This window comes from Denticeps clupeoides, chromosome 13 (genome assembly GCF_900700375.1).
Source record: "Denticeps clupeoides chromosome 13, fDenClu1.1, whole genome shotgun sequence".
Lineage (NCBI taxonomy): Eukaryota > Metazoa > Chordata > Actinopteri > Clupeiformes > Denticipitidae > Denticeps > Denticeps clupeoides.
Genome location: NC_041719.1, coordinates 12304968 through 12330940, shown reverse-complemented (window position 1 = coordinate 12330940; position 25973 = coordinate 12304968). Strand labels below are relative to the sequence as shown.

At 41.9% G+C, this 25973-nt stretch overlaps 2 protein-coding genes across 4 annotated transcripts; both read left to right on the top strand.

Moving 5' to 3' along the window:
* The first annotated feature begins 9 nt into the window (after positions 1 to 9).
* Positions 10 to 6439, top strand: hnrnpm (heterogeneous nuclear ribonucleoprotein M). Of its 2 annotated transcripts, XM_029001426.1 has the most exons (16): positions 10 to 259; positions 855 to 1024; positions 2457 to 2509; positions 3065 to 3072; positions 3255 to 3348; positions 3436 to 3693; positions 3792 to 3945; positions 4306 to 4355; positions 4437 to 4497; positions 4589 to 4714; positions 4798 to 4839; positions 4933 to 4998; positions 5069 to 5167; positions 5239 to 5819; positions 5903 to 5954; positions 6033 to 6439. In XM_029001426.1, the coding sequence occupies exons 1-16, from the start codon at positions 222 to 224 to the stop codon at positions 6194 to 6196; spliced, it is 2016 nt and encodes a 671-aa protein (XP_028857259.1). In that variant the 5' UTR covers positions 10 to 221; the 3' UTR covers positions 6197 to 6439. The 2 variants fall into 2 exon arrangements, with proteins under 2 accessions (XP_028857259.1, XP_028857260.1); XM_029001427.1 differs by lacking the exons at positions 10 to 259; positions 2457 to 2509 and having other exon boundaries at positions 892 to 1024.
* Positions 6440 to 9658: 3219 nt separating this feature from the next.
* On the top strand, positions 9659 to 15036 carry timm44 (translocase of inner mitochondrial membrane 44 homolog (yeast)). 2 transcript variants are annotated; one of them, XM_029001429.1, is made up of 13 exons: positions 9659 to 9717; positions 10153 to 10260; positions 10522 to 10698; positions 10783 to 10863; positions 10980 to 11129; positions 11252 to 11385; positions 11494 to 11579; positions 12262 to 12354; positions 12563 to 12687; positions 12832 to 12882; positions 12972 to 13061; positions 13150 to 13260; positions 14054 to 15036. In XM_029001429.1, the coding sequence occupies exons 1-13, from the start codon at positions 9688 to 9690 to the stop codon at positions 14171 to 14173; spliced, it is 1356 nt and encodes a 451-aa protein (XP_028857262.1). In that variant the 5' UTR covers positions 9659 to 9687; the 3' UTR covers positions 14174 to 15036. The 2 variants fall into 2 exon arrangements, with proteins under 2 accessions (XP_028857262.1, XP_028857263.1); XM_029001430.1 differs by lacking the exon at positions 9659 to 9717 and adding an exon at positions 9899 to 9993.
* The last annotated feature ends 10937 nt before the right edge of the window (positions 15037 to 25973 follow it).

Below are 25973 nucleotides of genomic sequence, written 5' to 3'. Positions count from 1 at the left end.
CGCTGCAGCTCCTCCGCCATTTCGACCCGATTTCTCGTGCGTCGGACGCGGCATTTCACTGCTGTTCCAAACCCGCATCGTTTGGTGGCGAATACAAAAAAAAAAAAAATCAACTCGCAGAGCCGACCTGCCTTCTACACAAATTCTCTATTTGTGACCGAGTTTGCACGTCGGTAGTTTTGCCAACAGGAATCGGGTAAAAAGAAAACAGCAGCGCCAGAATGTCGAACGAGGCCGCACCTGAGAAACCAGTCCAGAGGTAACGTCAGCGCTCGACTTTATTATTCTTTTAACTAAGAGCGCCACTCCTTTCACTTATTTAAAGTTTATTATCGTTTGTTCCACTACGTAAGTAATAATTTCGGAAGCCGATCGTCGATGATCTCTTATGCTAGCACAATAGCTAGCACGCGTTAGCCAACCTGAAACAATGAAGCTAACCGTATTAGCTGCACGGTTTTATTACCATTTTGAACGACCTGTTGAATTTATGCATTTTCCCCCGTGGGAATTATTTAGCGTCGTAGACATCGCAGGTTCTTCTGAATGAGCAGGAACCGCCTATTGTTTTATTTTTGCAAGAGTGTCCGATGTGAGGAGTGTAATTTCCCAAGATGGCTGAGGCCTGGCGATTTGTGCGCAGTGTTGCCTGCGAGCGGCCTTCGCCGACGAATAACGAAACAAGCTTCGTGATTCTTTTTAAGAAGATTTACTTTAGTTTATTGTATTTCTGTAATTAACATATATATATTTGCTTTGTGTGGAAATATATATATTTATATTTATTTATTTTTTGCTCGGTGTGGTGGGTTATGATGAACAAGTGAAAATTTTCTTTTTTTCCGTCTTTCAAGTGAGGTGAACGGCAAGGCCACCCATGAAACCAGGAAGGAGAGGTCCCAGAAGCGTGGTGGCGGTCGCTTTGAGCCCTACGGAAACCCTTCCAAGAGATACCGTGTGTTTGTTAGTAATATACCTTATGACGTAAAATGGCAGGCACTGAAGGACCTGATGAAGGAGAAAGGTAATTTTTTTTGCTTTGCTCATTCGTTTTCAACTTAAATAGCTCTTCAATCACTTAAAAAAAAAAAAAAAAAAAAGAAGACTTCTGAAGGTGGTTTCTTGGTTTCGGAGATTGTAGCCTTTATCCTAGTCGCAATGGTTGATTCTGCCAGACAGGGCTGCCAATGCTGTGTTCAGGTTCTTCTTGCTTTTGTGGGGAAGTTGGCTTGTGTTAAAGTCATAGTTTGGTCAAATCTGGTGACCGTAGGCTCACCTCTGGTGGTTAGCTGGCGAGGAATATTCCGCATGAGCGTCTCAGGTGTTTGCTGAGACCTCAGAATATACGGTGTGCCACGTCTTGCACACAAACACTCTTCTGGGAGTTAACTGACCTGTAAAGTGCTAATTTAAATACAGCCTAAATGAAGCGCTTTTAAATACACTTCAAATGTTAAGCTGTGGCGAACGGTTTCAGCCTTTGGCAAAGATTTAATAGGTTAAAAAAAAAAAAAACCTAGTTTTGTAGCTATTTGTTTGCCTGATGGTCAAGCTTAGGTTCCGGTAGATGTTATTTGTAGAATGTTCTGGATGCTCCTTTCCTCCTGGTGCTCTTTACAAATGTAATATGTAGTCATGTTGGTAATGACTGAATGCAGCATTAAATTGCCATTTTCTTTTTTAGGTGTGCCACAGCGAAATGTTGTCAGCCGATCTTCACGTTGTACATTTTCTCGATGTGTGTTGGAGTATTCTTGGTGTACAGGTCTACAAAGTAAAGCAGCTTCTTACGTTTGTCCTTGCTTAAAGAGAAAGGTAGTTAACATCCAGTAATTGTGGAGTTTGCTGGAGGGATATGGTGTGTCCGTTAAAAATTGAAAGTGGGTGTAGTTTTGTTTTGGACCTGGTCTTTTCTTTGTAAATCTCCAAAATTTTGCAGTTGAATTATGCATCTCCATAACTGTGTGTACCTTTTGTTTTATTATCTTTATCATTATAATCAAATGTCATTTTGATCAATGGACTAAGGTGGTTAGTGAGTATTAGGAGTGGTTGGAACTCTTAATTACGTGTCCTAAGGTCTTCAGCACTGGTGTGTTGTTGTGGACTTAGCAAACGACTTTGCAGACTTTTGGGCAACTTATTCATGGCAAAAAAAAAAAAAAAAATAATGGCCATCGTTTGGACCTACTTAATTGGAAGGTTGAGCGTGTTTATTCCACATGTTGTTCATGGTTTGGGGTGGATTCAGCAAGGACAGCCTAAGAAGTCATTTTGAGACACGAGCTTGCTTTTTGTAGACCTGTACCACAATTGTGCAGATGAGGTGCTGGGGGAGGCTCTGGACTTGCAGGCCGAGCTCACTGTCACCGCCTTGGTTGTGTGTCTGCTCTAAACCCCCATTGTTCTCTCGGCTTCTCTCCCTTGGTGTGTGTCGTCTGGAATCTGATTTGTAGTGGGTGAGGTTACATACGTGGAACACTTAATGGACGCTGAAGGCAAATCAAGGGTAAGTGCAAGAGACAAACCTGTGTTTGTCAGCTTGAGTTTCATTTTCTTTAAGACTGGGTATATTCAGGCCCGACATTCTTGAACGTGTCATTGGGGACACTGGATGAAAACCGATGCAGACTATGGCTCTGGAGGGGGGCCATAGGGATTGGTTGATTTTTATTTTTTGGAAAATGCAGCAGGTGGCTCCGCCTCTCTCTGTTGGAATTGCTCATCTGGGACTAATGGGGCTTAGACTAAAGCAAGGTTGTAACAGTTTTGATTATCTTAGAGAATGATGCACAAGCATGCTAACATTTTTTTTGTGCAGTCTCTGTTTGTGCTGCTTGGTTGCTTTTACCTTTGTAGCAAGTATGTCCAATTTGCATTATGCAAAGTAAATATGCAAGTCTATTATCTTAGCTTTAAGTGTTGTGTATGCTTTGAGATTTAAGGTCTTTATATTTTTTTAGATCTGTTTTAAAACTATACTCAAGCTACTACAATGTACTAATTTTTCTCCCTTTTTATCTTCCCTGTTATTTCTGCAACCTGATGGCATCAATGAACAAAGGGTTGTGCGTAAGTATCCCGCCTTGTAGGAAACCCAAGCGGTTGGAGTAATCAACAGAACCAAGTCATGTTCATGATTTTGATGCACTGGCCCAACATCTGCAAAGTTAATCACCTTTTTAAGTTGAAAGTGTGCACTGCTGTTTCTTTTGGCTCATGAATGCATTTTTTTTTTTTTTTTTTTTTAACAGCGTGGTTGAGTTCAGGACTGAAGAGCTGATGAAGAAAGCTGTGGAGAAGGTGAACAAGCATGTAATGAATGGCCGTCCTCTGAAAGTGAAGGAAGTAAGTACAGGAGAATTTGTTTTGTGACATTATCATTGGTTTTGTTCATTTTATGTTATTTATTTTCTCATACCTGTCCCTTTGCAGGACCCAGATGGCCTGTTTGCGCAGCGAGATGCCCAGAGGGCGCAGGGTGGAGGTGGTGGTGGCCCACCTGGTGGCATGGGTGGTGGCATGGGTGGAGGAATGGGTGGTGGTGGTATGGGAATGGGTATGGGACCAGGTCCAGGCGCTCCATCCATGCTCAACATTCCCCCCAGTCTCCTAAACAACCCCAACATTCCCAACGAAATCATTCATGGGCTCCAGGCTGGCAAGATTGGGAGTACTGTGTTTGTGGCAAATGTAAGTTAACCTGTTTCTTAATAACAATTTATAAGAATAAGGCAATTTATCACAATTATTTTTGACTTCATGACCTAACTGATTTCTTTGTCTTTCAGCTTGACTACAAGGTTGGCTGGAAGAAGCTGAAAGAAGTGTTTGGCATGGCCGGGGTTGTCGTCCGTGCCGACATTCTGGAGGACAAGGATGGGAAAAGTAGGGGCATGGGCACAGTAACCTTTGAGATGCCCATTGAAGCAGTCCAAGCAGTCTGTATCCTTCATGGAGTATTAAAAAAAAAAAAAAAAAAACACTGTCCCAGCTAAATTTCTCAATGAATATGTGGATTATGGTATTATTATATGCAATTGTTGTTGTAAACCTCTAGAAGTTCTTTAGTTTTTGGAAGTGTCACTCATCATAAAGGTTGTAGTGGTAGTGTAAAAATATTGCCTTATGATGCACTGATCTAGATTTCTCAGTTTGATACCAATACCTGGAGCTTTGAAATCAGAATACCATTATTCTGTTCCCATAAACTGTTTTAGTGTGAGGAGGGTGATTGCATCTTTTATGGGCATTTAGCCTGTAAATTGAAGAATTATTAAAAACTTTCCTTTACCCTTATGAAAGCTATGTTCAATGGACAGTTACTTTTCAACCGAGTGATGCATGTCAAACTGGTGAGTTGAGCTTGCTTTATTACTTATCAAAATAATGTTAATTGAGGTGTAACAAGTTAACATTTTTCTGTTTAATTGTAGGATGAAAAATCTTTGCCAAAAGGTGACTTTGCTCCCCCAGAGAGACCACCTGCTCTTCCACGTAAGTGGCTTGATTTGTGGCTTAATTTTTCTAAATGTGAGGTTTTTTCTTTTATCTTCATTTGTAATCTAATACATTTGTGACACTTTAGGGGGTTTAAGTGGAATTGGTCTTGGACTCGGACCTGGTGGCCAACCAATTGATGCTGCTCAGCTTAACAGAGGTGGTGGTGGTGGTGGTGGTGGAGGAGGAGGAATGGGCAACATGGGTCCTGGAGGTAAGAACTTGATTAGTCTTTACTACAGGTAGAGTTTTCATTTATTTGTGTGCAACAACTGTTAATGAGTCTCTTTTGCATAGGAATGGAGGGAATGGGCTTTGGTGGTATGGGCAGAATGGGAGGTAAGAACCCGTTTGAATACACTTCTGCCTCTGTTCATATTACCATAGCTTTGTATTTTGGCTGGACATTAAATATATTTTTTATTATCTCAGGGATGGATAACTTTGGGATGAACAATATGGATCGTTTTGGGCCATCTGGAATGGGCAGAATGAATGGTAAGGGACCCTCTTTTATGTGGAGGCATTGTGTGTCTAACAGTATGACTAAGTCAATGCATGTTCTTAGATATGGACCGGATTGGTGGATCTTTTGATCGGGAGTTTGGTCGAAATGACATGGGAATGTCTCGAAACAGTTTTGGAGATTCTTTTGACAGAGGAATGGGTAAGTCTTCCACCTCACTCTCATGGTTTTATAAGTTTGGTTAGTCTGACCCTTGCATCATTTGTCTCTAGGTGGTTCAATGGGCATGGACAGGATGAGCTCTAGTATGGATAGAATGGGTTCTGGCATGGACCGAATGTCTGAAATGGACCGAATGGGATTGGATCGTATGGATCGTGTGTCTGACCTGGGCAGGCTGGGTTCTGGCTTTGACCGGATGGGATCTGGGCTGGACAGACTGGGGCCCAGTATGGACAGGCTGGGATCTGGCCTGGACCGTATGAGCTCCAGTGTTGACCGCCTAGGCCCCGCTGGGTTTGACCGCCTTGGTCCGTCCAGTTTAGATCGCATGAGTGCTGGTATGGACTTCACCTCTCCTATGGGCATGGATAGGATGAACACAAGCCTAGACAGGATGGCTTCCAACTTCGACCGAATGGGATCTGCAGGCATTGACCGCTTCCCAGCCTCTGGCCTTGACCGTATGGGCACTAGCATGGATCGCATGGGCTCAGGAGGTGTGGGAGGCCAGTTTGACAGAGCTGGAGACATGGATCGTGGCAACTTCAACAACCTCTTCGGTGGAAGTGGATCTACCGGCCCTGGAGCAGGAGGCAATATCAGGAAGGGTTGTCAGATATTTGTGAGGAATGTGAGTACCTCAGATGGTTTATATTTATGATTTTTATAACCCATGGTAGTGATTTTATCAATTAACATTTTCTCCTTTTATAGCTGCCCTTTGACTGCACTTGGAAAATGCTAAAAGATACTTTCAATTCATGTGGTAAGACCAATAATCTAATTTGTTCATTTGTACATTACGCAGTTGCCTCCTCCCTAACAAATTAATTTAAAACCACAGGTATTGTGCAGTATGCTGACATCAAGATGGAAAATGGAAAGTCAAAGGGCTGTGGTGTGGTGCGTTTTGACAACCCCGAGACTGCTGAGCGGGCTTGTCGCACAATGAATGGCTTTCGGCTGAACGGGAGAGAGATTGATGTGCGGATCGACAGAAATGCATAAACACATGTGATAACATTTTTTTTTTTTTGCTTTACATAGTTCACACATTTCCTGCCCCAATCTAACCCAGTTCCAGTTGTTTCTTGTTTTGTTAGATATGTCATAGTGCAAAGTGTCTGCACTTTTAGTTTTACCTGCATCAGACATTTTAGTGACCAAATTTTAATTTTCCTTTCCCCCCCTTTTTATCATGTTTCTTTGCTGTTAAGCTGTAAGGTTTGTTAATAAACATCAAAACCTGAACCTTTTTGCTTTTTGTGGTCATTAAGCTCTTCATTTTTAGTATTTGTATGGGCTCACACATATAACACCATGAAAGTGTAACTTAAAAATAGTCTGCAAATGAGCTTAGCCCTCGTGAAAATATAATCCACGACTGTTTATATGCCCCTCCAGCCCCTCATGTGAAACGTCGGCATGGTTTGAAGTCAGAGTTGCTCCAGTGAGACTGAACTCTGAAGGGCAGTAGTGGCCTAGTTGGGAACACACTCTCCTATGAACCAGAAGATCCAGGTTAAGTGTCTTGCTCAGGGACACAGTGGTAGTAAGTGGGATCTTACTACCACTGTGTCCCTGAGCAAGACACTTATCCCTGAATATCTCCAGGGGGACTGTCTGCTGTAACTACTGATTGTAAGTCACTCTGGATAAGGGCGTCTGACAAATGCTGTAAATATAAATTACAGTTTTTCTCAGTCGCTTTATTGCGTTTCTTAGAACACTTTAACATTTGCGCAGCAGTTAGTGCATTTCTCAAAACAATTAGTGCAAACTGCAAAACCTAGTGGATAGCCTGCAAAAGCATGTCACATGCTCAAAATTGATAATCCATTCCTCAAAAGCAAGTATTCATGTCAATGAAACTGTCAGTGCCATCAAAATGAAAAGTCTTGACACCATCTTTATGAACAAGATAGTCAAATGGCTTTGTCATGTTTTCTCTATGACAGTTTATAATTTCAGTGTTTTCCATTGCAAAAATATTTGGTGACACCTGAAAATGCTCAAGACAGTACTATGCCCTACTTGTACAGCCATTTGAAATGTGCAGTAAAGTTACTGTAGATGTTTTGGGAGTAACTGAGACACTGAATACGTACGTTTTACATTTTTACTGTATAGAAGTGTTTGTAATTCTACAGCATTGTGCAAAAGAAAAATATGCTACAGTCACTTGTTTACATCCAGACGTTCCTGTCTGTCTGGCCACATTTACATTTCATTTTACATTTACAGCATTTATCAGACGCCCTAATCCAGAGCGACTTACAATCAGTAGTTACAGGGGACAGTCCCCCCTGGAGCAACTTAGGGTTAAGTGTCTTGCTCAGGGACACAATGGTAGTAAGTGGGATTCGAACTCGGGTCTTCTGGTTCATAGGCGAGTGTGTTACCCACTGGGCTACACCCACCCATATTTTCATCTGCATCACAACGGATGTTATCCCTCGCAATGCAGCGAGGAAAGTATCTCCTGGAGTGGCGAATCCATCCTCTGCAGGACTCTGCTGTGATGTTGTCACGTGCTGCATCAATGGCTGCTAGCATCATGTGGATGCCGGTCATAAACTTTCCACCTCCAGGCAGAGAAAAACTCCTCTATTGGATTAAGGAATGAGGAATATGGAGGGAGATATTCAACCAGCATTCTTTCATGTGCTGCAAACCACTCTCTGACCAGATGGGAGTGGTGAAAACGGACATTATCTAAGACCCCTCTCATTCTCAGGGACTAGGTCCCTGTAAAGAGTGTCTAAAAAGGTCAGGAGATGTTGGGTATTGTATGGACCAAGAAGGGGGATATGGGTGAGGACGGCGTTGTCTGAGATTGCTGCACACATGGTAATATTCCCTCCGTGCTGACCAGGGACTTCAGTGGTTGCTCTCTGTCCAATGCGATTTCTTCCACGCCTTCTGCCTTTGGCCTGATTGAAACCTGCCTCATCAACATATATGAATGTGTGCAGTGGTTCCCTGGCTTCCAGCTCCAGTACACTTTAGAGAGAGACAGAAATGCAATTTCACAATTGTCCTGTGTACAGTAACAAACAGTAATGCATGCATTTGGTAAAACACATTGTAGAGTATGTTTTGTAGAATTGCTAGTGTACTGCATAAAGCTCTTCCACCTCTGCGAGGTTGTCTTTCAGAGTAAAATTACAGTAAAATTACAAATACAGTACAGTAACATGAGATATGTATGAGATGGTACAGTACAGTAAATTACTGTATGCATACCTGTTTTCCCTACGGAATGTTTGAATGATTGAACTGACAGTAGTTCTTCCAATATTGGGTTGCATCCTTCAACCAGCCTCCTCCATGGTAAGGCTGTGATTGACAACATGGTCCACAATTGTAGCCTTAATTTCATTTGCCAATATCTGCCTCTTCTCCCTCTTCCCCCCACCCCTCTTCCACGATGCTGACCTTCCATTTTGTGTCACAGAAGTGTAGAAATGGTACACACTAGCTCCTGCTCAGTTCATATATGCTTGCCAATTGAGGATTCACAGGATTCATCCATGATTGACAGTGAACAAGTTGTTTGTCATTACAATTTCACACACCTCCTCATGAGTGACAGCTGAAATTCACCTGAGCTCAATTGTTCAATTTAGGAGACATTTCCAGGAAAAAATGATAAAGAAAGGTATAGAATTTTCTTGACAGATGACTAATATTTGACATTTGATAACTAGTTCAACAATTTTGTGTGTAATGACTCAAGCACTGAAAGTAAGACTATTAGTTTTATTGAGAACGACTATTCAGCATCCATAAGTATAATGAATTTTGACTGACATGACATAAGCAAATGGAAATGTCAAAAAACAGCAGAGAAATGTATGAAAGCAACTGATACATGTCCAAAATCATTTGCAGTTTGTTCAGAGAAAGGAGAAATTGCTACGATGATGTGCACAAATGACAAAATGTTGTGGAGGTTGAACTAATAGTTATGAGAATTTTAATTCTGATCTGAGAAACGCACCAACGCGACTGAGAAAAACTGTAGTTGCTGATGGTGAAGGCTTGGATAAGGGCTTGTCTTAAAGTGACACGCCCACCGAGGCTCGGGGTACTGATGACGTAAGCCGAAACTGCATTTTGGGAATAGTCGCCATTTTGAAAGGCGGCCTATGCCTTTGTTTTGTATGAAAGCCACTCCTCAATAATGAGAAATTCGCGTGGCTACATGAATGTATTTATTTGAGTGAAGCGCAGAATTATATTCATTGTTTTGGATAGATAAATCTAATGTAATAAGCAAATTACCACAACACTGATACATTTATACAGTGTTTTGTTTCATTGTAGAGAGACTTGTTTACACTGTAAATCGAACTATGATTAGAATGCAGGACATTCTTCTGTACAAGACAGAAGTTTACGCTGGAAGCACCGGAAGTGCGCGCTCTGCTTGCGCCCTTAAGCCAGTAGCTCCACCCCCTTCCATACGTCACAAGGTCAACTGTAGACCAGCCAAGATGGCAGCCTCCCTATGTCGGTGTTACCAGGTGAGGCTTTACTTAATAAAGAGCATTTACTTTTATTTTGCAGTCGGTGACTCGGCTCATAATATGACGTGAGTTCACGCTAGGTTTGTCAATTTTAAAATGACGTCTTTGATGTCTCACGTGACATTACGGTGGCTTTTATTTGGACGGAGAGGCTCGTCGCGCTGTCAGAAGCTCATGCCGGTGTCGACTGCTAGGCCTGGAGTTAAAGTGGTGGAACAGAACTGATGTCGTGTTGCTTTGACGTATTTTAATCATTCGCATGAAACATTCTATGTGAGAGTAGCCCCACGCTGTATGCAGATACGTAGTTAAAACACGTTTCTGTAGACGTGTCCCCGTTAAATGGTGGTCTCTGGCGCTATTCAGAGATTTGTAATCGCTGCCTTTCAAGGCCGAATTTTGACACGAATTTTGTATTTTCTCTCGTTTCAGCTCTGTGCCTCGAGTCTCTGCGTGGTTTTGCCAAGTAGTTCGTGTGTCTCCTCACACAGCAGAGTTTATGTGCACAGAATATGTGCATCTGCAACACGTTCCTCACAGGTATTATTATTCTGGCTTTTATGCTTTGTTTTAACGGGACAGGACATTAATTACATTAACATTTACACCCTTATCCAGAGCAACTTACAATCAGTAGTTACAGGGACAGTCACCCCCCCCAGGAGACACTCAGGGTTAAGTGTCTTGCTCAGGGACACAATGGTAGTAAGCGGTATTTGAACCTGGGTCTTCTGGTTCATAGGTGAGTGTGTTACCCACTAGGCTACCACCAATTAGTTCTGTTGTGCATACTTTGTCCAGGTACGGTATGCCTCTGGAGGTGGAGGAGGGAAGAAGGGCTTTTTGGGGGAGTTTTTGGAATCTTTGAAGCAGGAACTGAGTAAGAACAAAGAAATGAAAGAAAACATAAAGAAATTCCGTGAAGAAGCCAAAAGGCTGGAGGAGTCAGAAGCCCTTCAGCAGGCCAGACGGAAATATGTAAGATATGTCTGCCACTTTTAATTGGAAGTTATCATAAGGCATGGCCTATTTTATCTTATTACATCATTACTATATTTTTAGAAAACCATTGAGTCCGAAACTGTTAAAACCTCTGAAGTACTGAAGAAGACGCTTGGGTCGATTTCAGAGACTGTGAAGGAGGTACACATCTATGAAAATTTTATTATCTAAGTATTTTGATACTTGGGCAATAATATGGTCATTTTTATTAATAGAATCCATGCATTCATATGTTCACTCATTATATTTCGTTGTAGGGGTTAGAAGAAGTGGGTCGCTCTGGTATGGGGAAAAAGATAAAAGAGGGGGTTGAGGAAGCAGCCAAGACGGCAAAGACCTCTGCAGAGACAGTGTCAAAGAGTGGAGAGAAACTAGGAAAGACTGGAGCTTTCAAAGCGATTTCACAGGTACGTGTTATGTGCCTAGGACCCAATTAATAGTAAATTTATAGTAAAATAAGATTTTCATTTTTCTTGATTAATATTATGCTTCAATGATGCATGTCCACATTTTGCTTTTTGCAACACAGGGTATGGAATCTGTGAAAAAAGAAATAGAGATGGGGCAGGGTGGACCTTACAAACCCCCAACTCGTTTACGAAAAAGAAGCGATTTTTCCTCAAAGGCAGGGGGAAGTGAATCCAAGGTTTTTGAGGCCAATGAGTAAGACACATTAATTTTAGAGTTAGCACCAAGACTGTAAATTAAGTAAATATTCCAGACATACTTTATGTTAACTGTATTAAAATTTGTAATGGATTGTGTCCACAGAGAGGCAATGGGAGTTGTGTTACATAAGGACTCCAAATGGTACCAGCAGTGGAAGGACTTCAAGGACAACAATGTGGTTTTCAACAGTAAGGGAGCTCTCTCAATCATAATACATAATTTCCTATATGTATTCAATATTTCATGAAACTGTTGCCATTGTGGTTTGATGTGGGGAAAATAGTTTACTATTATTGTGGACTGTTGGCCACTAGATGGCGCTGAATATTCTCAAATCTGCATTTTAGCAGCAGCTCCATGTGTTGTGTACTCAAAAGGCTGTGGTGTTTCATCATTCTTATCAAGCTGATTAGGTCTCCAGCAGATAATGAACCTTCTGGAGGTTCTTTGGACAACATGAAAACATTGCTGATAGGCAGCTGAGTGCCACTTTCACGGTTAAGGTGAAGGGAACCCTGCCAAGTGGCTGGAGGGAGGAAGCGGTTGAGCGTGGCATACAGACTTAACATGAGCAATAAATCACTGTAGTTTTGACGTTACCCTGTCACTCATGAGGAGTTAAGATGCTTGAGTATTCACGTAGCGTAAGTTTACATATTCTTATTTGCACCTAGGAAATGCATCAGGACAGGGACTTGTCCGTTGTGCTCGACGGCGTGGAGCGTCGGGCACAGTAGGCCAGCTTGGTTTACTCTTACGCTCCTTCTACCAATCTGAGCAGTAAAATGGCTTTGCAAGGAAGCTGCATATTGCACACCTATATTAGGTTTTTTTATTCTCTCTCTCTCTCTCTCTCTCTGTTTTCTTCAGGGTTTTTTGAAATGAAGATGAAGTATGATGAAAGCGATAACGCCTTTATCAGGGCCTCCCGCAGCATCACAGATAAAGTAACAGACCTGATTGGTACGCTTTGCACTATTCACTTTTCTGCATTTTGGTCAAGATCTCTTTAATTAGCATTGAACCTTTTTTTTCTCATTTGGCCTGTCGTGGCAGAGGACTCATAACTCTTGGCTGAGACTGCTGAGATTGTCGAGAACTCCGAGTCCAATCTGTGAACCTCAGGCATATGGGTAATGAATGGCGATGAAAAGACTGTTTGTCCCGGTAGGTGGGCTCTTCTCCAAGACCGAGATGTCTGAAGTGCTGACAGAGATTCTGAGGGTGGACCCTTCCTTCGACAAGGACCTGTTTCTTAAGCAGTGTGAGCGAGACATCATCCCCAACATTTTAGAGGTCAGTGTGCATGCCACAGCTTGTGTACCTAGTCAGGTTCTCGATACTAATTCTATAATATAAATATAAATGATTTCCTCTTATGTTTTGGACATTCAGTGGTCTCATAGGCTTTTTAATTTACTTTTCATCTTTTGTTTGCAGTCCATGATCCGTGGGGAGTTAGAAGTGCTGAAGGATTGGTGTTATGAGGCTGTAAGTTAAAAAAAAAAAAAAAAAGTCAAACTCTTAGTCTGAGAGAGTAAATAAACCAATCATTTGTCAACGCTCTTTTCTTTTTGCAGACATACAGTCAGCTAGCCCATCCCATACAACAAGCCAAGGCTTTGGGGCTTCAGTTTCACTCCAGGATTCTGGATATAGACAACATTGATGTGAGTCACCTCAGATTATAACTTTGTGATGTTTCGTTCTTAGACATTGTTCACTAGAGAAAAAGATAAATATTGGCATTTTTTTCAGCTGGCCATGGGGAAGATGATGGAGCAAGGTCCTGTACTCATCATCACCTTTCAGGCTCAGATGGTGATGGTGATCCGCAACACCAAAGGGGAAGTGGTGGAGGGGGACCCAGTGAGTCTTTGTTTAATGGATAGTAGAAGTCTGTGTGAGAAGCTGCTGGACACAGAGAATGTGGTGATAGGAATTTATGGCAGTTGAAGATTGGATGCCTCTTCTCACACTGATGTAGCCATGGGCCAAATACAGGAAAATGACCTCTGACTTCACCTCATGCCGTGGCTTGCTCTATAATTGATATTTCAGTGTCAAAGCTCTGATATACCACATAATGCAATGCTTATTAATATGTAAGTGCTGCACAATCATCGTTTAACTGTGAGTTACAAATTTACAATTTACTTTTAATTTATGAGTTACAAATAAATAAGTGCCATTCACACTCCCACAGTCATTTTATAGTTCAAATTGGGCATGCATTGCATATAAATATTTTCTTGCATATCATTTTGGCTGAAAGGTCACATGTCATGACAATTATCCCTTATTTAACATTAATCCGAGTTCCCCCAGCCTGTCTATGGTCCTGCAGTTGCTAGAAATGGCGAAAGGTGTAAAGAGTGCTTTGGCCATTCTGCCTCACCGTTCAGAGGGCAGTAGCTTACGGTCTGATATGGAATTTGTTACCTCCCATTTTCACCCAGAGAAAACGCATGAGGTGGGAGGTTTTTCATGGCTTCCAAATGTGTGCAGCATTGCAGTTGCTCGGTGATTGGATGTAAAAATGAGCAGAAATTTATTTTCTTTTATTTCTGTCATGCAAGACTCTGTAGAAAGAGTCGCTATGAGATAATCAATCTGGGGTATACCAAATGCTAAAAGATGCTGCGTCTGTTCTGATCCTCAGGAGAAGGTTCTGCGGATGATGTATGTGTGGGCACTGTGCCGAGACCAGGAGGAGTTCAACCCCCACGCTGCATGGCGACTCCTGGACATCTCCGCCTCCAGCACAGAGCAGATCCTTTGATAACCTGTCCAGTACAGTCACAGAGACTCTCCTAACCTTGATACAGGCACACACACTCACGGCAGGCCCTGACAGCCACCAGCCATTGGTCCGCTCAGTCTGCGCTTCCTCCAAGCACTGGATCCATTCAGTCTCCAGCCTCAGAGGAGGGTGACAAGAACGCGCAGTACAGATTACGTACACCTCACATGGTGAGGTCCATGTGATGAGTTATGAAACGGATGCGAGCTGCAGCTTTTTACCGGACTGCTACAGTAACAGAGAACTTTTGGCTCAACTGACCCTTCATTCTACACTGAGGGGACAATTGAGTTTGGGATGCCAAAGGGTTAACCTGTGCCATTGGCCCTTTTAAATTACCCTAGAACATGAAGATCGTTTAATTTGAAAATAAATTATTTATGGGTTTCAGAATAGACAGAGTTTTAAAATGGATGCAACTCTGTTCCACATTTGGGATTTTGCCTTAAATTCAGGATGTGGGGTGTATGATGGTGTCTGTCTGTAATTACTGCACCTTCTGTCAGTTTGTTGGTTAAAGGCCGCTGAATTGAAAAGGGACAATCTTCTGACAGCTAGTTTTTGCACATTAAGAGTGCTCATTACATAGCCTTTGGTGTGATTGCCATTCAACATTTGGTGAAAACGTATTGAAATGCATGAGTGGGGGTTTAAAAAAGTTTAGTCATCTGAGGCATGATGAGGCAGTATTTTACATGGGAATTTTTTTTTTTTGTATTAAATACTCTGTACTGTGTTCAGATATTACACTTCATCACAGTTGGCCTTGAACCCCCCACCTTGCATTGTTGGAAATATCTTGAGGATATAAAGTGAATAAAAAGGCATTTTTTAAAAACGAAGTGGCTTTCATAAGCACTGTGCTGCACAAAAAAACAGAATTCTTTCTGAAGATGTTATCCCACACTGCCTGACTGCTACGGTGCAACTTTGGCGTGCAGAATAATGTGAAAGCTGCAGTTATATAATCGTTTGCGTCCACCTCCACCCTTTACAGCGTGTGTAGGTGGCAGTGTTGGGGTTGTGGTGGCCGAGGACGAATGTGGATCGTGGCTCCTGGTTAGATTGATTACTCCAGCCTTGGGAATGTTGAGGGGGGGCTTGCCTTATAAACAAGCTGAACGCTTGCCTATCGATTCATGCATCCTCGTAACTAGCTGGGCTACTGCAGCACCATCCTGCATGATGGATTTCCTGAGCTGGGGTACGATGCTGAGGTTGCAGCTCTACCCCGTGCCCCCTCATTGTTCAGGCCGCCCCTCCGGACTGACCCATGACTGCAACCAGATGTTCCTCCTCAGCAAAATGCCAGGCAATCTTTTTTTTTTTTCTTGCCATAGAATATCTTACACTCCATGGGCAAAGTTTGCACAAGGCAGGCAAATGTGTGTCATGGCAGTATTTCAGAGACACGTGTGACTGGATTTTAACACAGACAGCTACAGACGAAGGGATAAAAAATGTCATTTTATACAACCAGAGGAAAACCTCCTATTCTGCAAACGTTCCAATTACCAATCAAATAACGTTATGAACAAATGTTATTTTATTTCCAAAAGAGCCAACTCTTTCTAGCAGCATTCTGCAGCACAGCACTGTTTCATAGGTTATAACCAGCAGTCAATGGGGAACGCATTCCCAAAATATTAAAAACATACCGTTTTTTTCACTGCAACTATAATATCAGCAAATATCGGTTATTGACCTTCTTGCCAATATTAATCTGACCATAGAAAACCGAGTGGTCAACCTCTGATACGTCATCGATTCGTGGAAGTTGGCTGTAGGCATTCTGCACCTTTTTCACTTGCTCACATTACGGGGAACAAACTGAAGAACAGTACGATTAAAGTTCTAGTTCGGGTTTGCATTGAGTTCCTTAATAAAACATTTTGAATGTCGATTAATATCTAATTAACCTGATCATGAGATCCTGATCTTTAACAGTGATAACAAACCGCTGTTTCTAGAATCTGCCTGGTCTCGTGTGTCCATTGCAGCATTGCAGAATCCATGCTGGATTTGTTCCATGAAATATCAATGATCATCCCCGTGAAAATGCAATTTGGAGAATTTTTTTTTGTTGCGTAAAAAAAAAAGAAATTGAAATGATTGATTTTTCTCCCCTAGTAAACGAATGTAGACATGGTAAACAGTACAGAAAACCTTTTCCCTGTACAAAATAAGAAAGAACTAGCAGAGTACAGCAGTTTAACATCTGTATGAAGTATCTGGCAAGAATATTAGAGAAATTACAGGGCGGAGTAAATTCTATAAATAGCATGTGGACTGAGATTCATCACTCATAAGTGAAGCCTTTATTTATTGAAAACTCCTCATTTTGCATTTCTTCACACATGATCTCATGCACATTTGTATGCGTCACTCTTCTGCTGCGTATGTTTCTCCTTTCTGATGCTCTATTAACTTTGCTGCCCTTGAGTTTCCATGGATGCATCGCTCCGCCTTATTTCCATGCAGTTGTCACTGGGGACAGCTGTACTCACACCAGCCATCAGGGCTGAAGAGTTTCTATACCACAAACCAGAAAGAAAGTACAGCCGAAAATGGGTAAATATAATGCATGCATGTTCTCTGGAAGACAGAAACTAACAACAACAACATTTATTTCTTATATAGCCCAAAATCACATACAGTATGTCTCAATGGGCTTTGACAGACCCTACAATTGACACCCCCCACACTTGACCCTTCTGCACACAAGGAAAAATTCCACTAAAAAAATTCAAGGAGAGAGAAAATAAGAAAGGAAGAAACCTTGGCTGTGTATGTGGTTATAGTGGTATATCGGTGCAACAGTGACCCGGTACCCTAAATAAGGTGAACTTAACACTGTCTGTGCTTGACTAGGTGACTGTGTGATAGAGTCGACTTAATAATTGACACTGTGTCTGGGACTGTTTTCATTTTAGATTTAAACACTGGGACTGTGTGTCATCCGCAATTCGGTGCTGGGTGTGTAGGTAAAAACAGACAAGAATAATTGCACCACACACACACACACACACACACACACACACACACACACACACACACACACACACACATATATATATATATATATATATATAAAATAAAATGAATACATTAGGATGGCCAACACTCCCTAGGCCAACACTGTTGTTGGTTTCTGTCTCACACTACTTTGTTTTTCGGTTGTGGTCTTCTTGTGCAGCAGGTCAGCCACGTCTGGCAGATTCTTTCTGAAATTGAATATAAAAAGGCCGTCTGAGATCCGCTGTGATGTCTGGACAGTAGATAAATGCTAATGACATTGTACTGCCGAATGAATCACACACACACGGATGTAATTAGCTGAAAATTTGCCCTGACCAGCGTCCATAGATTCCACCATGAGCCTGGGGAGGAGAAGGACGTGCCATTCCTCCAGCTCGGATAATTAGATGCGCGGCGTTGGCCATTTGGCCGGTCGCGCCGGTGACAGTGGAGCTGTGCACCTGCATACAGCGGCCTTATGATGGAGGACACTTGAGGCCGCGTAAACTGGGGGGGTAGGAGCGGCAGCACAACCTTTGGCTAAACGAAATCACCCACCCAACAGCAGGCACACAGACCTCTGTCTGATTCTAATGGCAGATTCTGGAAAATAGGACAATGCAGCCAAATTCTGTTACTATTGATCAGGGTTCTATGTTATGCCATAACCCATGGCCATCGCTATTAGACACATCTGATTTTGTTACAATCCAGACAGAAGCCATATCTTTCCTCCCACACAGATATCTTGCCTGACACTGCAGATCTCCATGGCAACATCTATTTGGAGTTTTAGCTACTTTGATTCATGAGGGCAGGGCACAACCTTGAGAATAGCCCGATGGCAGCGTTGTGTCTTTATTTTCTGTAGGTTCCTTCCAGTTTTTTTTTCTGCGTGACAAGAAACAGACAAGAGACAGAGAAATATATTCTTAATAGAGCGTGTACACGTTCAGGCTTTCAAAGGCACGTTTCGCAGCTCCCTGACAGCTGTCAGGACGGCCAGACTCACATTTTCCTCGGGGAGAGCTACTTATGCCTCCCTCAAGAGTGTGTTTGCTTGCTGAAAATGGCAGCTAATCCATAAGTGTAAATCAGAGCAGAGAGCCTGAGCGCTGTTGGCAACCACGCTCTTCCCACCGCGCCGTAATATTGATGGTATTAATGATGCGTTAGGTCCCATTAAATTCACTCCTTGGACCACGGGCCTCTCAGCAAGGCTCATGGGTGGACGTGGACGCCACGCTAATTCTCATTAGTGTGAAGGAAAAGGAGATGTTGAATTAAAACACGGCAAATTGGATCGGTGCCACACGGTGCCCACAGAGAGAACTTTCACTCCTCCGGAGTAACAGTCGTGATGAAAGATGTTAAATAAGCAGGGTGGTGAAACGTACTGTAGGAACACAGCCGATTACACGAGGCGCAGTAGATGCAGCCATCGGTGGCTTATTGTGTGGGCAGAGAATTCCTACAAAATAGAGACACAATTAATTCCTTCTGTAGTGGCTGCAAGGAGGCAGCATGAAACATGCAATACAAAAAACGGCAAGTACCTGAGAAATGCAGAATGCAAAACAATATTTATATTAACATGGAAATATTGGGATAATGACTGAATTGCGGTCATCGTTTTTATTAGTTGTACTTAAAATGTATTGATTATTCTATGAATTATTACACAGTCAGGTATTTCAATAATCATGTTCAGTAATATGAAAACTTTGTATATAACTATGTCAGTTAATTTGCTGTGATTGTCGCAATCAGTAATGGCCACTATATTTAAATGCAGCTGCAAAAAGCTTGAAAGGATAATTATATGATAGAGGGGTGATAAGGCTGCTGATGGCCTGTTATTTCAGTCTTCATTGTGAAAATGCCATCAGCCTTGTTTAATTCTTGTTTAAGGATCATTTTTCCTCAGTCTGAGTTATGAAAATGTTCTACCTCTTTATTCCCATCTGAATAATTAAACAGAGCTCTGACTATAATTAAAGTCATTAAGTACCCAGGAGGAAAAAATAAATCGTGTTTTCTGGCCTTTATACATCTTAGTCCGCTTCCATTTATGCTTCGGGGCAATTTGCAAAGCGGATTTTCTTTGCTCAAGGCAAGGTGTACTGTCCTTGGGACGAATAAAGGCTGCACACTGTCACTTGTTTTGTTGTTAGGCTCTGAATTTATGTCTCATTTCATTCAATACATTTTCCCCCCTCTTGTTTAGAGCAGCCTTCTCTCACACTTTCACACACGAGGTGTTCAATCACACGTCTAATTTCACCGTAACACTCACTGGAGGAGCACTGTGGGCTCCCAGGATATTTCTCAGGAATATCATTCAGAAATGGCTAATTAAAGGCCAGAATAATGTTTAGTGGAGAGGCCGGCGCATCCCGGGTTTATGAAAGCATGGTGAGAGACGTCTCATTAGACGGCCTGGCTGAATAAATAGAGGCATTAGTGGCGCTGCAGCTGGACGCAGCGTCGCTTACTGGCCTATGAAATTTGTCACACGCAGGAACCCTGGTACTGCACCATGATGAATGTGTTTTATTCCACCGTAAAGCATATTAGACCAATCGCATGATGGATAGCAGATGGAGCATAGGAGGGGGAGATTTAGGTTTTGATAAAAAATGAAAGGGGAGGAAATTAAATCTTCAGACAAAAATATGAAATTTTCCTACTTTTCCTAATGACTGATGAAAATCACACTATTTGAATTTTTAATGTTTTTTCTCAGGTCCCCATCTCGATGAGCAGACTGAAATTTATTTTGAAGATGCTGCACTTATTGCCTTGGTTAATATAGATGTCTTCCGTGAAGTTGTACTTCACAATTGTGGACCTTTATTCATACATACTGCAGCTTGTTTGAATTATGGCACTGCTGTAAGATGACAGATTTATGACTTATGGGTACTTGGTGTTTACTTTAAATACCTAAGTAATACAAATATGATATATGCTCTCCTTAGGAAGTGCATGTAAAGTCATTCTCAAATTAATTTTCTCTTAAAAAATGTGTTTAAATTTGAAGCACTGAGTGAAAGGCTGCATGCGAACGTTACCATTGCTAACTGCTAAATGAGTAAACCAATTAAACACGAGAAGAGCCAAAACCCTGGTCGAGAGCCTTACAGTTGTGAAATGTGTTTGGAGGCTTAAACATGTAAATTCTCCCCCTGATGTGGATTCAGGGGTAGCTATCCTATTGAAATCCTATGAACGTTGCCTTTGTCGCTGTATGTGACGTATGGCATGGCTTGTGAAGTGACAGGTGAGATGCATTCTTTGTTGCCAGTTTTTTCCAGGTTGGTAATGCTCCATTTCACCGTGATCGTAATTGCTAAGAAAATGTCATTTAATTAGTAAACTGTCACCAGAAGCACTGTTAAATTGATGCGTGCTGTTAAAGGCTTGGAGGTAGGGACAGCCATCCATACTGAATGATTTCACTAAAGATATGTGAGATGGTGTAGAGATCATCTCATCATACTTAATACACATGAAAACAAAATTAAACATTAAACAGAAACCAATGATATTGTCGAATAACTTTCATGGCCCCAGTGACTTTAAAATGTTCATCAGCAGTACAGCAGCATATCAGGGGTGACTTGACTTTTCACTAGACTCATGGACAACTCTCCAAGCTGAATTCATCACTAACAAAACATTACTGGGGTCGATTTACCAGCGGCCAATTACCATAGACCATCAGCATTGACCGATTACAGTGGACGTGGTGTGAGGTGGCAGCAACTGCATTCTAACTGTGCCCCTGAGCAGGACACTTCTCCAGGGGGACTGTCCCTATAACTACTTATCACTCTGGATAAGGCCGTTTGATAAATGGCATCAATATAAAAATGTACTTCATTCTACCTTTACAGAAAATGAATAAAAGTTTATCTATTGCTATAACTGTGTTGCCTTCCAGTAGTTCATAACTTTTTTTCTACTGGCATTATTGCTAATTCGGTGACTCCTTTTTTTTCCTCAAAAGAAAGGTGGACAGAAATGTCACATTTATCGTCCACAAGACAAATGCATAGCAGGAGATCGACAGTGAATTAGGCCATTAAAACAGACCGCTTCATTTTCTGAAACCAATTTTTCCATCTATTCCATTCTGTCAGCTGAATTTGGAAAGAAATCTGGCCAACTGAGTTGGCTGCTGTTGGGGGACAGGGAATTGGTTGCTGGGCAACACTTGGAATAGATGAAGAACTGTATTTAGCCAAATAAATAAAACGAAGAGGCCAATTGTCTGAATTCCACTTTTCTTTGTAAAAAATGTAATACGAGTGGAGCCTTGCAGCTCTAACTGAATTTGAAATTCATAATCAATGTGCTCTGTGTCCTATGATTTTGCACAAAAGAAAGATCCTTTGTGTTGCCCTGTCAGTCCTCATGACAGAATTCGGAATCGATGATTTGATCGGTCTGGTTTAGACTGCTCTGTTTAAAGATGAATCAAAGTAAAAGTGCCAAAATGAGTATAAGTGTGATAGATTAAAGTCATGCAGCGGACTGTATTTTTTTGCCAACTTTCTAGCTCGTTCCTTATGAATATATTTATTATTTGTTTCATTAATTTATGAAAATGATCAATCTCCTTAAACATCTTTGGCTGCTGCTAATAGGGGGAGAAATGCAAATCGGGGATCGTTAGTCAACTGACCCAGCGCTGCGATCGGGGTAAACCGTCTGCGTTCGCTTCGGCCCGCTCCACGCCCTGCTGCTCTGCTGCGCATGCAGATGTGTCCGAGTCAAATTATCTTCTGTCAATTAAACAAAGTACCAATGAATTCCTCTGCACAGTCATCCAAAAACGCATACGTATAAGGACAAATTGTAAGCATTCTAATTGTTTCATAAATTGTGTGAATATGTTCTATGGAACAATACAATATGCAAGTTTGATGATGACCTGTTTACCGCCAGACAAAACTCCTTCAGTATGAATGACTTGTAAATATTGAAATAAATAAAGTAGCAAAAGCATCCAATTTTTTCATCAAATCCAGGAGGCGAATTTCAGTCCCATGAGGTATTGAGTAGATGCCCTTGCCCATCGTGATTTTTTCATTTGAATATGTATAAGGAGGAAAACCCACACACATTCAAATGTACACATACGCACAGCCTAGGGCTGTGGAACAGGAACATGAAACAAACTGCCAATCCTTTCCACGGACACTGGACCTACTGTAATGTACCTCTACTGTAGAAGACGCATGCTTTCTATTTATAGCAGTACTTAACCATCCCTGGAGGGAAAGAGCCTCACTCCACCACAGGACAGCGGTGTTCACCATAAAGGATGACAGAGCCCAGATGAGGGTGAGGGCAGAACGCTGTCCAACCACTCTAGGGTAATTACATAAAAATAGAAATCCTAATGGCCCATAAAGTATGGGTCATCCTAAGGGGGCCGGGGGATGTGGGCTGGTCGTGGCACAGTTGTTGATAGATGAGTCCTCAAACAACGGAATTAATTAAAGCATTTTGCCATGTCACCCACACCCTCAGTCATACCTCAGAGCCCCGCCCCTTTTTAAAAAATCGAACCCATTTTTGTGAAGCTCGGTGTGGTGTTTTTTTTTCCTTGTGGTAATCCACTGCTTCATGTTTCTAAGGAAGGGGATTTACTTTATGCGAGATGACTTTCAACTTAGACTTTTTATGGAGGGAAGAAAAAAAAGTTCTTTTGATCTGTGGTCTGAATTTATATTACATAACATTTAATCCATTCTACGTGGCCAGTAATAAATTGAATGAGCATTAGGTTGACAGCAATAAATGCCGCGCCTTTACAGATAATCTTCAGGAAGCAATTTTCATTCAAGTCTATATACAGTACATCCATGCGTATGCACACACAGTGACTTCCCAACTCTGAGACTTCCGGACAGTGGGCAGAAAAAGGGAATGTTTTCCCAGACGGACAGCATTTTTAACTAATGCAATGGTAACCCCTTCGAAAGGGAGGTAATCCGTTTTCTTTTTCACTCTTAACAAAACAACCTATCAGCAGAGGTCTGGAAGATGAAGTGGAGTCTTTTGAAACTCTAAAGGTTAATGAGGTGTGTTTGGCACTTGGAGAGGAAGACAGCGCTCTTTACGGAAGAGGAGGCATGTGCCGCCCGAGGGGGGTGGTAATGACACCCCTCAGATCCCATTATCAAGGTTATTGATTCGATCGGGCCACCTGCTTTCCCCCGGCCGCTCTAGCTCTGTCCTCTCAGCCTGGTTATCAGCCGCTGGGCTGCCAGCTTGACCCCACACAAAAAACACCACTGCCAACGTGACGTGACAGCAGCCGCTACACACACACACACACACACACTTTCTCTCTCTCACTAATTTCCAGCAGTGGCCGAGCACACACAAACATAAATGTCACAGGGACAATCACACAACCTGACAGCCCAAATGCTAAGGGACATGTTTAGAATGGCAGGGTTATTGTGACTTATTTGTTCCAAGAGATAATTGTATTAATTACAATTGACACTATCAGCCACAGTAGGGTCTGAAATTCTGAGCCAATAACAGGGACATTTTTTCAATCATTTATTACATATATTAACATTTGCTGAACATACAAATATGTACGATGCTAAAAAATGTGTTTTTTTAATTTTATGAAATAGCACATCTGTAGCTATTAAAAAACTGGCAAATTTTCACAGTCTGGGCAGAAGGCTGTGCACTAACATGATCATGAACATTCAGAAGTTTAACAAAATGAACACAATATTTTTATGCAATTTTATAGTGCAAAATGCATATTCTACAAGTGCAGGGTATAATAATTGTATTGATATTGTGAGAACCTCGTAACATTTAATGTTTAGTGAATACTGGACAGCCATACAAGCTAAAAAAAAAAAGTACCAAAGCAACAGAGCTGGCTGTGCGACATAATCATCAAAACTGCAAACGTATTCACCATGTTCCTCTGCAATATCTTCAGCCTTATTGTGTATGATAATCAAATGCAATATATGTCAACACCACTGCTGCGTGAGAAGCCTTGCAAATGAGAATGTCACTCATATGCACTGTACCTGCAATATGTGCAGTGATTAGTTGGGGCAGACACTTCTTTTGCTGGGTTGTGTAACTTTTGGGTTGTGTAACTTTTGTCTGCTGCACACATTTGATGTACAGGTGGCCGAATTTGGAAAGAAAAAGTGTTGGCCTGAGTTTTGAAGCTATTTCATGGCCACTATCTGAATTCAAACTTTAAAAGCATGGTCAAGCATTCCAAAATAAATATCAAATAGTTTGGCAAACCAAATGATGAACAGACCATTATACAAATCTAATTATCAGATCGCTGCATGCAAACACAGTGTGTAATGAGAGGAGCTCGGTCCAGGCCCTGTGCTCTGACCCGGCATCCAAGCAACTGGCCCAGCTGAGGCTTGGCAACCTAAAGAGCTGCTGGCAGCAGGGGGCACAGATGGCCCTGCTGCCAGCTTCCCTCGACCGCTCAGGTGTTGGAGCAGGTCACAAGATAAGACCGGCGCTGAACCACGGCAAGGTGAGGAGTGAAGCCCGGTCTACAGACCTTCGACACAGCCAGTTAAGCTCTGTCTGACTGGCTACAGAACTACTGGACAGACCCAGGGTTGTAGACCCATCAACCCGTTGACCCACAACATCTTAATGGGTGCAGTGAAGGAAGCGGCGCCATAATCAGAAGGTTGCCGGTTCGAATCCCAATCCGCCAAGCAAAGCACCGTCCCCACACACTTCTCCATGGGTGGCCGTCATGGCTGCCCACTGTTCACCAAGGGTGATGGTTCAAAGCAGAGGACGCATTTTGTTGTGTCACCATGTGCTGCGCTGCCGTGTTTCATAATGACCTTCACTTTCACTTAATGTCCAGCCCCAATAAAATCACATAGCCCGGGAAAAGGGTGCTGCATCCAGCATAAAACTTTTGCTATGTCAGTTGAGCGAGATCCTCCACTGTTACAACACGTGACGGGATTCTGGATAAAGCACACAGGTGAGAACTCTGTAGAGAAGACTTTACATTTGTGGTGCTAATCTAGTCGTCTAGGTGTTTAGATTCCTATGTGTGTGGTCATTACTATATCTATACCATGTATGTTTCATTTTTCTTTTTTTCTGCACATTGTGCCATTATTCATATATTTGATTTCTAAAAAAAAAAAACATACAAAAAGAAACAGTCTTGTCCTTCAATCTGCACAAACATCCATCCTTTTTAAACCAATAGTGCCAAAACAAATCACTTTTATAGGCACACTGCACAGGTACAGTACAATATGAGTAAGTTGATTGTGAGCAAAGTCTCTCAGAGCAGCAAAGAACGTATGATATGAATCATAAATAGATGGAAAACCTTTAATTCAGCATACATGCAGTAGTGTGTGACTGGTCTGAAAATTATATATTTCAAGCCATTGTGACCCCAGGGATGCGGTTTTCAGTGTATTTTATTTTAAAATAATTTCTCCGTCTTATTTCTAGCTGGAAAGTTATGGTGGTCGGTAAAAAAGCTTGACGTATAAATATATTGTCAGAAAGTAACGCGTTACAGTTGGCAGATTCATTGCGAGTGTTAACGCGTTAAAATATACATTTGTATATGTCTGTAAATGAGCAAAGCACCGGATGACGCTCATAAGGTGGTAGTCCCAGGTTCAAACCCCACTTACTACCATTGTGTCCCTGAGCAAGACACTTAACCCTGAGTGTCTCCAGGGGGGGA

Excerpts from the sequence above, each read along its gene's own strand:
- hnrnpm (XM_029001426.1), top strand. The coding sequence starts at position 222 with ATGTCGAACGAGGCCGCACCTGAGAAACCAGTCCAGAG. Across the intron at positions 1,025-2,456 it reads GGACCTGATGAAGGAGAAAG|TGGGTGAGGTTACATACGTG; the intron begins GTAATTTTTTTT and ends TCTGATTTGTAG. Across the intron at positions 4,356-4,436 it reads GAGTGATGCATGTCAAACTG|GATGAAAAATCTTTGCCAAA; the intron begins GTGAGTTGAGCT and ends GTTTAATTGTAG.
- timm44 (XM_029001429.1), top strand. The coding sequence starts at position 9,688 with ATGGCAGCCTCCCTATGTCGGTGTTACCAG. Across the intron at positions 11,580-12,261 it reads CAACAATGTGGTTTTCAACA|GGTTTTTTGAAATGAAGATG; the intron begins GTAAGGGAGCTC and ends TGTTTTCTTCAG. Across the intron at positions 12,883-12,971 it reads AGGATTGGTGTTATGAGGCT|ACATACAGTCAGCTAGCCCA; the intron begins GTAAGTTAAAAA and ends TTCTTTTTGCAG.